General features: G+C 39.6%; 1 protein-coding gene across 1 annotated transcript in view; it reads right to left on the bottom strand.

Annotated features, from left to right (window-relative positions):
• Positions 1-13,385, bottom strand: part of luzp2 (leucine zipper protein 2) — a 227,077-nt gene that overhangs the window by 59,825 nt on the left and 153,867 nt on the right. The window contains exon 5 of the mRNA XM_057833100.1: positions 9,638-9,700. Within this exon, the coding sequence (XP_057689083.1) occupies positions 9,638-9,700 (63 nt within the window). The remainder of the gene's footprint in view (positions 1-9,637; positions 9,701-13,385) is intronic.

Below are 13,385 nucleotides of genomic sequence, written 5' to 3'. Positions count from 1 at the left end.
GGCACTTTCCCAGTAAAATTACTGCGAACCGGCTTTCTAGTCGCCGGTGACCGTCGCCGTCACCGTGCAAAGGAGTACAACAAAACTTTTTATTTTTTAAATATTTTTTTCCCCCCATTTTTAAATACTTAAAGATTTGTCTGCGAGCCAGATGCAACGGTCAAAAGAGCCAAATCTGGCTCATGAGCCATAGGCTCCCAACTACTGTTGTAATGAGTAATTTGGTCAAATTTTTCTTTTGGGTTAAAGTAAGTGTTATATCCAAATGTGTTTTGTGTGATTCTTTCAACATGCTAGGATCATTCCTATTCATTACTTGCTGTAATTGATTATATGCTAGTTTAAGCAATAAAGTTAAGTAAGTGCAAGAGAAAATGAATGGCTGAATTTGCAATGCCGAAATACTTTATGGACTCCAAACAATTAAACCATGAGTGAATGGAAATAAAATATGCATATTATATGCAAATTAAAAAAAAAAAAAAACACCAATTTTTCTTTTCCGTGTATTAAAGTACTTGGGTGGGGAAATTACATTTTTAACATAATCGGCCCCTTTGCATGGTGAGCTAATGTCTTCATATTAGTATTAAACAGTGCACCACAATTTGGCCTTTCAGCTTTGATGTATCACTGCAACAGATTTCATCACAGACGAGCTACGGCAAAAATGTTTTATTTCACGGTTAACAATGGTGCTAATATTTCTTATTCTTTTCATATGTATTTATTTAATTAATTGTTATTTAGGACATATTTGTGTATTATTTGTGATGCCCACTTACTTGCAAAATGAAACAAAGCAAAAATAAAAATATACAAATGAAGACATGTAAAATAACTTGTACCATGCAATTACCGGTAGTGTACATAAACGGTTCACAAAAACAGACACAAAGCCAAAATTTCAATCACAAATAACCCCACAAATTCCTACAATTCAATCAATATACTCCATAACTCCCTTCCCTCTTGTGTAAACGGATGTCTCTTTTCACCACTAAGAGGCTGTTGGGATCGTAGATGTACGATCACTGCATGCATGATATCACTCACTACAAGGTAAGTTTGAAACTAGCAACTGCAGTCTTCCAACAGTTTTTCCTTTATTTTTTTTTTCTATGTTGTTCGATCAATTCATCTCTCTCGTGTCACTCTTCTTTTTATCACTAAAACTCATTCCTCTCCAAATCTCCCCTGGGACCCACTTTGCTCCATGTTGGAGTGAGAGGCTCCTTGCAGTCCCACTGTTCGCAGCCGTACCATAGAAAGCCAGCCCAACATTATTCTCTGTTCAGCAAAAACAAAAATGGGACTGACTGCAAAAATGTTAGCAGTTACAACAACACGGCGGCCTGTGGCCATATGATTGCTTTCAAGCAGTAGCAGTCACAATACTATGGTCTCATTTGCTGTATTTGAACGTGTTCCTACGACGCACAATGTAAAGCAAACAACAACAAAGGTGGAAAAGCGCAAACCAAGACAAAAAGGAAGGGAGTCTCGTCACAAACTGCCATTTCATAGGGCCTATCTTGGCAGAAGCCCATTAAAAAGGCTTCATAAATTCAGTCAACTTCTAACTTTAGGCTGGGTACAAAGGATGACCCGCAAAAAAGAAGAAGACAGCTCATTCCACATGATTTCTTGCAAAGGCAGCAGTGTCAATAGACTAACACTGAAAAAACGCACTGAGCAATTTATCAAGAGCTAAGACAAGAAATAACTAATTTTACCACATTGACAACAACATTCTTGGTCCAGTTCGAGCCAATTCACCTTACTTGCATGTCTTACTACTCCTGTTGCCCTTATTACTTATGTGCACCCTCACTAATAGTTGCTAAGTCCAAAATCTAAATGTTTCATTGTTTTTTTCCCCTTTGATAAAAAAATGCTGGAAACAAACCGATACAAATGCTACAATTTTCATACAGAACAAACAATCATTAACACATGCAATGTAAACAAATGAAAACAATGAATTAAGCGTTTGCTATATGTTGTATATTTTAGCCAATTCCCCTTGGTCTTAACTTAAGATATGCAAGGCTAAATGCTTTTTCACACTGGTACAAGCAACATTTAGCACACCACCTGCGAAATGTGTTGAGGAGGCGCAAGGATGCGTTACCATAGGCAAGAGTAAATTTGTGCGGAAAATCTCCTTTCACAGAAGTCTGCCGCTAGTGTAAAAAGCATTAATAAGAAAGGTTTAGGTGTGAGTGTTTGATGGAAAACTGAGAATTAGGTTGAAAAAAAAAAAGAGAAAAAATGATGGACAATGAAAAAAATGGGACACCAGGCACCATCTTTTTTGTTTGGTCACAAATTTTGTAATTAAATTAAAGTGCCTGCGACACCATAAAAAATCTTAAAGAGTATTATTATTGGAAGGAAAATCATATTTTCAGACAATTCGACTATATACAACAATTTGGCAAAGCGCAGATGACGAGAAATGAGTCTTTTATTCTGCCGTTTAGCCCCGCCTGTCATTATGACGCTCTGGCGGTTCCATCTGGGTGATGATGTCGGCAGAGTAGTGATTTCAGAATTCTGCCCAACGGAGGAGGAAGCGTTTTTCAGCGATTCTGGTTCATGTGTGGATCTTTGAAGTGATATTGTCAATCCAGAGGAAGCCTGTGGCGTTCAGCCATATATGTTTGAGTCATATTTGGAGGAGGAGGAGGATTCAGAATGAGAACAAACACGAGGCTGATGACTAGAACATGCTGTAAAATGTCATCATTGTTTTTTCTCTGTTCTAGATTTTTACAGAATATTCTTTGTATCTAAGTATTTTTCTCCGATTGCTAAATAAATGGTATGGTCATGACAAATAACAGTCTTGTGCTAAATGGTATATGAAATATCAAAAATGCATTTATTCAGTATGACAGGGCTAAATTACTGCACAATGGTCAAAACTGCCGACTTCTTAAACCTCCCTAAAGGGTATTTATGCCACCGGAGTTAGTCCAGTTCTTGTCATTTCCCAGCAGGGACTAGGGAGGAGAGTAAACAAAAGAGGAGTGTGATAGCTAGGCTACATGCTAACCCGAATGGAGCAGCTCTTCCAAGTCTCTCCCTCGCCTTTTGAACACAAAAAAATCACACAAAACTACCACGACTACTGGAAGTCACACACGGAAGTGAGGGTGATTTTCTTCAATGATTGGCAAGCCCCCGACTGCGAGCAAGTTTCGGCTCGTCATTCCCCTGCTGCGCTTGTCGCCGGGAATGCAGCAGGGGAATGAAGGCCAAAAATGGCACATTCTCGGTGGAAAAACCGGTCGGCGTCAGAGCGCGTGGCTGCCTGAGCCCAACCAGAGGATAACGCTCTCTCGGCGGGCACATGGAGAAGTCTGAGAGGGGTGTAAGTCTCTACACAATCAAGAACCGCAGACGAGAGCGTGTGGCTGCCCGAGCATGGGCGCTCATTGGGCGGCTACCATGGTGTGCGACAAGCCATCGGTCGTCCCCTCCCCTCCCAGGCCACTCTCGCCTTTTCGGTGGACAGGGAGCATTGTCACCCACAAAATGCAAGCCAACTCCTTATTAAAATGTGTGCCATGATCCCAGTATTTGACGGAATATAAAACACGTAACTTACTCACTTCCTCATCCGTCCAATGATCCCACAGTTGTCGGACTTGTTTTGCCTATTCTTCACGGTGAACAAGATCTTTTTGAAAACCAAAAAAGCTCACATGCCTCTCCCTAGGGCAGCAACAAAAGCCTGCAGCACATTGGGCTTGCGAGATTCGAAAAATAAACAAATTAATCTGCAAAATCAGCTGAATCCACAGTCGTTCTGCAAACTATAGTAATGGCTGCATAGTGAAGAGGATTAGTCCGCTGACTTCACATTCGCCTTCTTCCTCAATCTAGACTCCGGCCGGAAGTCACTTGTTTTCATGGCGTGGGATTAAAACATTTGATTCAGGAGCATGAAATACCGCGTGAAATATGAAATAAACATGCTTTTGGCTGTCATAGGCACTTTAAATTCCGTTTAGAAAATTATCTTACTGTTGATGAGCAAAGGGTCGAATGTAATTCCATAATGCAACCATACACAATCAAGGAAGTGCAAATATAACTAACGCCACCCGACCCTTTGCATAAGAAGTCAGCCCTTCTTTCTTTTAATCTATGGACATAGTCAATCAGGCTGTGTATCACCTGCCATCTCTGAGTAAAAAGTGACATTAGTTCACATCTCTTCTCATTCCATTTCACTTAAAGCTCCTTTTTTCGCTAGTGCACTTACCCTCTGAATGCGTTTCAGCAATCATATGTGTGAAATTACTTCTGACAGAGTCTTGATGGCACTCAGAGAATCTTTTTTTGTTCATGCTGTGGCTATTGAGTCATTGAGCAATACACCAGCTAGGTAATGAGAACACTTTTAATTCTTCATGCTGCTAACATCCTGCAGCTAAGTGTTTTATGTGAATTTGCTGGGGAAGAAGGCAACATTTTTATTTTTAAAAAAAAATCCTGCTGGCTTGCTATTTCAGTTTCAAACTTATGGTGCCGTATTGTTTTATCATTGTCTAACAAGCAACGACAAGTTCCAACTGTGCCTTTTTCTCAACGTTGTTAAGGGTTACAAAGAAATTGTAGGAACACATTTGGTTTTACCTCTTCTATTTTCTTTTCAGATATGCACAATTGTATTAATTTTACTTTTGTTCAGTTATGTTAATTTAATTCAGTTTATTTAGTTGTACTTGTGTCATTCTCATACCACAGTTTAAATTATTCATTATTTCGTTCATCCTTAACCAGGATGTAATAGGTACACAGTACACCGTGGTGCAATGATATTTAAGGCTAGAAGCATCAGACACAATGACAGTAATGTGTAGCAAAGCTGTCCATTACAATTCTCTGTGCACGGCTGATGAAACCCAGCAGGATCTAAGTTCACGTGTACTGTGCGTCATTCTTCAATTATCGTTGTAAACCAGAAAACACATAGGTACCATTTTTCAGATTGAATTGCAACTGCTACGCTACCTCACATCACGACACACTCAAGATTGGTGTGCAAGATGACAAGCCACATTTAACGACTAAAGCTGAGATGGGTGAACATAATTATAGTAAAAGATGGTCCTTCCAGCTTTGCTCTGAATTTCCACATCTTATTTTTATGAAAGCAGATGTTTGAGTAATAGCCATGAGATGACATTTATTATAAAAAATGTAATTTTTAAGCATTATGAATTCCTCACTGTATGTATTATCTTGTGATTACACCACATATATGTATCCTTTGATCGAAAACAGGAAAAATATGCCTGGAAAAAGTACTACAAGCACCTGTATCTGTCTTGGCTTCTAATTACATATTTTCAGATTTGCAATGAGAAAGATATGAATCATAATTATGACGATACAAAACAAATTACAAAATGTAAGTCACTTACCTCAAGTATAATGTTATTCAAAACATTCCCTGTGCAATTAATAAGGCTTTCACAATTAGCCACAGTTTGATCCTGAACTAGATTTAATGAAATAAAATTTGTATCTATTTGTATCAGACTTTAAAGGTTCTACTGTAATAGTTTAACATTGTTACTGTTTGACTTTCTGAACACAATACATTTCGGTAAGTGACACGCTAATAGATTCTGTGCATGCACCCAGTTTAAATGTCAGGTCATCACAGATGTCAGAGATGTTCTGCTGAGCACAAACGATCCTTTCTGTATGTGATTACATTGGCCCAGAAACCTTGGAAGGGCATTTTCTAAGTGATGCAGATCTGGGACAGAAAAAAGCAAATGTCAGCAATTAGGCAATCATATGATGATGGAGCAACTGGTTGAGACATCTGCCAGTGCAGTGCAAGCATCGTGGCTTGCTGATTCTAAGCATCAGGGACACATAATGGAAAAAATGTATAACAAACTAAATTGTAGGAAAAATAAAAAGCAATCCTCTATGCGCTAATTGTGCTGAGACCATGCTGCCAAAACAGTGAAAGGTTTCTAAATTTCTAGTACATACATAATTGCTATTCTGACATTGAAATTGAAACGCGTTCTGTTAAAGGAGTATGTATTTTTTTTTTTTTTTTTATCCTTGATGAATAGGCCATATAGTTTCCCAAATCAACTCGTTAAAGTGATCCTCTAGACCAGGGGTCCCCTACCGCTGGTCTGCGGACTGGTGCCGTTCAGCAAGAGAAAAAAAAAGAAAAACTATTCCTTTTCCAGCCCCTCTTACGCGAGTACGGAGATCAGGACCTGCATCTCAGAGTTGCTAGATCGTAAAGGCACTCTCCATCCCAAACAAACCAAAAATATAACCTCCTCCCAGTTCGGCGAAAACTCGCCCAATCTCCAACACCTACGCACTCACTTCATACAACAAATATGATGGCTCACTTTGAGTACGCTACAGAAACTCCTTTCGTAGCAGTGCCACAGGCGCTTGCGATGCAATAAACAGGAGCATCGGCTCTCGGAAGCCATCAACAAACTGTGCAGATGGTGCAACACCAGCGGTGCCTTGTGTGCGCCAGCTTGTAGCACGGAAACCAATTCACTGTGTATGTCGGTCTGGCCGTTCCATAAATGCACTTTCTTGAGGTTTACCTTAACCATGTTCTCGTTGAAACCACAGCTTTCTTGTGCAATAATGAAAAAAAATGTATTCATGCTTGGGAATGTCTTTGGCATTCGTGTACCCCCTTCCATCTTTGGCCGTCGTCACAGTATTACAGCACCTTTCGAAAATATGTGCAGTGTTCCCACACTAGGCTCACATGATTGACAACAGCCACACAGATGCAGATGCATACCATTATTGTACCCAGTCACTCTTGAATGGAATAATTACAAGGGAAGTGCGGCCTAAAGATAGCGTAAACACCTCGTGTGACATCACACGCCATTGGCGCTCTGGGCCCGAAGTGTTGTAGCTCAGTGGATCAAACACATTTTTGATGGGAGCTGTGTCAAAACTACTAGATAGACTGGGACTAATGGTTGCTAGTCAGGTGATTATAGAGATTACTTTTGGGCTAGTAAACTGGATGGGACCATTTAGTCTGGAGGGTCACTTTAAAACTTCTACATTTACTTTTTTCAAAATGTGGATTTATTGAGATATTTCTGAGTCTTGATTGCTCAATTATCATTATGTAATTAATCAAGAATAATATTTACACAAGGTGGCAAATTGAAATGAAGTGACCTTAAAAGGCTAGAGATCAAATTATGTAAAAATACGGCATTACACAAAAGTGCCTGACGCCCATTATGATAAACCTCAGCTGTTATCAAGTGCTTTATTTGGTCTATTTCCATGGTGTTTAAGAGTAAAGTAATACCTAATTGCCCATTATCAAGGCAAATCATGGCCTTCTTTATTGGCCATTTAGTCACTTTACACAGATCTACTGTGCAATACAACCCACGTGTACAGCAACCATTTGTTTTGATCACTGATTTAATCGCTCTGCAATAAGTAAATCACTTGAGACCCAAGTCAATGTATGCATTCATTGAAATTAAAAACCAATAACACAACATAATTTAAATGGCGATGTTCCAAAACTATTCACTATAAAGTGTTTTGTCTAAACTTGTTGACTAACATTGCATTTCCAAGGAAAACATGCTCACACCATACTATATTGGACTATATTAGTCTTCCAGCCGCACTTGGTTTTATTTATTTAATGTTGATAACTCCTCATGCAAATGAATTGGAGACTATTGTGATAACCAAAATCCATCTGTAACAATGATAATGCCTCATGATCACTGCTTTTATTTTGGTCTATGTACACAATTTTGTCAGTGGGACGGTCGGTATCTCAGAACATGTCTAGTTTATTTCTATAGTCCCTCGTCAAAAGATCCTTGAGGGCTTGACAGAAAAACAAAAGTTTACTAACAGTTAAAACTTAAATCTTAAGCAATCTTTAACAGAAAGCACAGTAGGTAAATATTGGGAACAAAATTTAACATTAATTAGCCATAAATGATGACACCCCCTGACCTAAACACCTCAAATGTGCAAGGAAACATACTAAGATGCTCAACTTAAAAACATTAATTGAGCCTGTTACGCAATCGCCTTAAATCACTAAAAAGTCCTTTTTTTTTTTTTTTACATATTTTGTGTTCATGTCGTCACAACTCTGGTCAAGATAAATCCAAAACAGAGGTCTGCAAAATAAGGGCAAATAAGCAGTTTAGACCCTGATGTCATCAGCTTCAGGCCCTCTTGTGCTAACCAGCTGTGCAAGATCATGAAGAAGATTTTCAACCTCAGCCTGAAGCTTGGGATAGTTTCACAGCTATGTACAGTGGGGAGAACAAGTATTTGATACAGAGTCAATGGGAAAACCCATTGGCAGTGTATCAAATACTTGTTCTCCCCACTGTAGGTCCTCTTGTGTGATGCTTACCCAAAACACAGAATCCTAAACACCTCAAGAGCTACTGCTCAGTGACGTTAACAGCTATTCTTAAAGAAGAACGTATCCTCTATTTCTGAACAAGGTTTGTCCCTGGAGAAGCCATTAATGGAACAGCAAGTTTGGTCACGGTCATCTCATTGATGACCGTACCCTGGCAACTAAGATGCACCTGTCACTCAAACAGTGACAGCTTTGTGGCAAACTCAAGGATTAGATCACTAGGTGAGTGCTGTGTGGTGCTTCGTCGTGCACACTCATAACCAAATACGGTTGGTCATTTTAAAATAGCAGTCTTTAATATCCCGTAGTATCGATTTATGACATGTTGTATTAATCTTGCTTAGGAATTACTTTTCCTTACTTACTCGCAGCATGCTCCCCACACATACTGTTGGATACATTGTGGATAGCTGAAAAAGGTAAGCAACACATTTGCAAGCAGCATTTTATGATTTATTTATTTAACGGTTTATTCATTCATCATCTTCTGTGCCACTTAAACTTCATGAGGGTGCTGAAGCCTATACCAGCTAACTATGGCAGGAGGTGTGCCTCTGTGAGGCAGAGGTGCAAACCACACATTAACGGTTTATATTTCACTTTTATTGAATTCTGCTCATTTTCAGCCTTAGGCTTTTCAGTAGTCATCGAGGAGAGATTGTTGTATAACTTTAGCTGCTATTGTTAGCCAGTGAAGCGTATGCGACAGTGAGATGACTTTATTTTTACTGGCGGTATGTGTATGCGGTAGTCGTTGTCATCATGTCTACTTCTTTTCTATAAGTCTGTTTCCATTGTTGTCCTTTTATGTTCGTGTTGGGGCAATTGGCCTTTGTGTTATATTATTCCTTTTGCAAAGCATTCAGAATATGCAATCTTCCAGAAACTTCTCCGCCACGGTATAATACTGTAAGTGCAAGTGTTTATTTCTTTTTCTTTTTTTTTTTTTTTTTTTTTTTTATCACCAGCCGCCACTGCATCTGTAGTTGTTCATATGATTGGAAAGTGTAGATGGGGAAGAAGGTTGATAGCTTATTTGCAGTTTAATTAAAAGTTAACTCCAGATCGGTCAAACCTGGTTAAAAATAAATAAATAAATAAATGAATGTTAAAAAAAAATAAAAATAAAAAAATAAACTTGTAAGTGTATAAACGACCCTTGAATATGATTTATAGTGAACTCACCTCTTGTTGTAAATCCTTAATGATTTTGGTTTTCTTTTCCATCTCCGCTTTGATCAGTTTAACCTGAAGACAGAACAGAATGTCACAGTCATCATGAATGTCTTCAACCTCTTCCTACAGTATCAGTCATCCATGACTTATAGAGAGCTTTTCCAGTATCCCCAAATTGCTAAAACATAAACCCTGTTACTGAAGCCAAATATCAATTGTCCTGAAACTAGGAATTGGTCACCCATTTTGTAAAACAACTCAAAAGCACAGAAAGTTCTAATGGTGATAACAATCCAATTGGGAAAGACGAAAGCCATTCCGTGTGCAAGTGTGGAACATGTGCTTCCATCTACATACAATGGACAGAAACAGTGAGAGGGAGTTTGTATGAGAGGTGATACACAAGCAGGAAGCGGATGTTGAAGACCATGAGCAATCATCAATGATGTCCTTGTTAACATTGCAAGAAGCTGAATAGAGAGTAAAACCTTCCTCCTGTGCAGTGCTTCACAATTCTTTACTTTCTTTACTGTGCAATAGTTTAGACTCTTGCCTTATAATCTGGTGTGCCTTATAGTCCGATAAATAAAGTAGTAATCACGAGCTGCTTTGCTACAAAATAAGTAGACAACAGTTTGGTCTGAAGATGTGATCACTTCATCAACCACTGTATATCAGACAAGAACAAAACCCCATCAATGATTACCCATACGCCCACCACTTAACCAATACCACTACACACACATGCACACCCCCTCAAACAAAACACATATACAATTAGGCAAATAAGTATTTAGTCAACCACTAACTGTGCAAGTTCTCCCACTTGAAAATATTACAGAGGCCTGTAATTGTCAACATGGGTAAACCTCAACCATGAGAGACAGAATGTGGAAAAAAACAGAAAATCACATTGTTTGATTATAAAAGAATTTATTTGCAAATCATGGTGGAAAATAAGTGTTTGGTCATACCAAAAGTTCATCTCAATACTTTGTTATGTACCCTTTGTTGGCAATAACGGAGGCCAAACGTTTTCTGTAACTCTTCACAAGCTTTTCACACACTGTTGCTGATATTTTGGCCCATTCCTCCATGCAGATCTCCTCTAGAGCAGTGATGTTTTGGGGCTGTCATTGGGCAACACGGATTTTCAACTCCCTTCACAAATTTTCTATGGGGTTGAGATCTGGAGACTGGCTAGGCCACTCCAGGACCTTGAAATGCTTCTTACGAAGCCACTCCTTTGTTGCCCTTGCTGTGTGTTTGGGATCATTGTCATGCTGAAAGACCCAGCCACGTCTCATCTTCAAAGCCCTTGCTGATGGAAGGAGATTTTCACTCAAAATCCCTCGATACATGGCCCCATTCATTCTTTCCTTTACACAGATCAGTTGTCCTGGTCCCTTTGCAGAAAAACAGCCCCAAAGCATGATGTTTCCACCCCCATGCTCCGGAGTGGGTATGGTGTTCTTCGGATGCAATTCAGTATTCTTTCTCATCCAAACACGAGAACCTGTGTTTCTACCAAAAAGTTCTATTTTGGTTTCATCTGACCATAACACATTCTCCCAGTCCTCTTCTTGATCATCCAAATGCTCTCTAGCGAACCGCAGACGGGCCTGGACGTGTACTGGCTTCAGCAGGCGGGCACATCTGGCAGTGCAGGATTTGAGTCCCTGGCGGCGCATTGTGTTACTGATAGTGGCCTTTGTTACTGTGGTCAAAGCTCTCTGTAGGTCATTCACTAGGTCCCCCCGTGTGGTTCTGGGATTTTTGCTCACCGTTCTAGTAATTATGTTGACGCCACAGGGTGAGATCTTGCATGGAGCCGCAGATGGAGGGAGATTATCACTGAACTTGTATGTCTTCCATTTTCTAATAATTGCTCCCACAGTTGATTTCTTTACACTAAGCGTTTAACCTATTGCAAATTCAGTCTTCCCAGCCTGGTGCAGGTCTACAATTTTGTCTCTGGTGTCCTTCGATAGCTCTTTGGTCTTGGCCATGGTGGAGTTTGGAGTGTGACTGACTGAGCTTGTGGACAGGTGTCTTTTATACCCATAATGAGTTAAAACAGGTGCCATTAATACAGGTAAGGAGTTGAGCCTCGTGAGAACTCGTTGGAAGAAGTTAGCCCTCATTGACAGCCAGAAATCTTGGTTGTTTGTAGGTTACCAAATACTTATTTTCCACTCTAATTTGGAAATAAATTCTTTAAAAAATCAAACAATGTGATTTTCTGTTTTTTTCCACACTCTGTCTCTCATGGTTGAGGTTTACCCATGTTCACAATTACAGGACTCTCTAATCTTTTCAAGTAAGAGAACTTGCACGATTGGTGGTTGACTAAATACGTATTTGCCCCACTGTGAACCCACTTTTCACAAAGATGAAAGAAGAAGAGAAAATACTATAATAATCCTGAATTATCGTAAACACAAAGGAGAAGTGGACCATCTGGACATATAACAGTTACCCAAAGTTGCTAGTAATTGACCATAACCAATGGTTGTATTTTATAATTTCCCATCTGTATCTCTATTCATTTGTGTTTTGGACACACAATATCCAAGTGGGAAAGTCAACTAAAATCAACAAGTGGAAAACGTTTTTTTCGAGGACCTTGGAAGATCCCTTGTAAATGAGCAAAGGGGAGACACAGCTGCCACAGCCTTTAGATAGCCGCAGAAACTTTAACAAACACTCCATCCATGCCATGAGCGTCAGCGCCTACAACCCCCTGAGCCTGTCCTTCCTCAACATTGACCAGCACAGCCAAGACTATAATTCCCCTCAGACCACCTGATTCTAAACCAAAGATGTGTCAGTTCTGCCCTAGCAATAAGGAAATAAAGACAAATGTACTGTGCATTTCGCAAACAACATCTCTGGAATTACACAATATGGTTGTCTTTTTATGCACTTACATATACAAGTATGTACTTTATTTTATTGACATTGGTTGACAGGGTCCACATGTAGAACTGATTCATGTTTTCATGCACTTTCCATTGAGCACTGGTGCACTGTCATGTTGGAACAGGAATATTACAGAAGGATGGAATTGGTTAAAATGCTGACGGGTCCATCCTACTGATCTGCTATGATATTTTGGACAATTCTTTTGTGGGAACAGAGGATGGCCTGTTCCTGTACCAAAATGCAGCAGTGTAAAAAGTAAGGTAAAACATGGTTGTGAAAGTCTGGCGCAGGTTTACCTGACTGGTCTTTACAAAGTCCTGACCTCAAACGACTAGAACACCTTTGAAATAACAAAAAAGGGCATTCGTACCATTATCTAAATCAGTGTTTGGCCTTATGACTCTATAGCTGTAGAAGTTGAACATGTTTTTTAAGTCCTTTGGATTATGAATTAAAAGTCACTCCTCTCATTGGCTACCACTGACGGTGATATACTTCACATCCATTTGAACTGGGATGGCTGACATGGGACGATCACATTCCTGTGCCATTGAAAGCGATAGCGGTCCAAAATCCATTTTTACCATGAGGGCTGGCAGCGATCACCCCTCCTGGTCAAAGTGTATTAGATTTTTATCACTGTCAATAGTAGCAATGAGTTAGGCAAGTCATGGCCTGTGAGAGAAAACCTTTGGTCTTATCTTGTAAGAGGTAGAGCGAGCGAGCGAGCGAGCGAGAGAGAGAGAGAGAGAGAGAGAGAGAGAGAGAGAGAGAGAGAGAGAGAGACCGAGGAAGATACTTGAGAGAGCAAAAGACAGTGGAAGTTAGAGAG

The sequence above is a fragment of the Corythoichthys intestinalis genome, chromosome 1, assembly GCF_030265065.1.
Source record: "Corythoichthys intestinalis isolate RoL2023-P3 chromosome 1, ASM3026506v1, whole genome shotgun sequence".
NCBI classification, from domain to species: domain Eukaryota; kingdom Metazoa; phylum Chordata; class Actinopteri; order Syngnathiformes; family Syngnathidae; genus Corythoichthys; species Corythoichthys intestinalis.
This window is presented reverse-complemented; position numbering and strand designations above follow the sequence as displayed.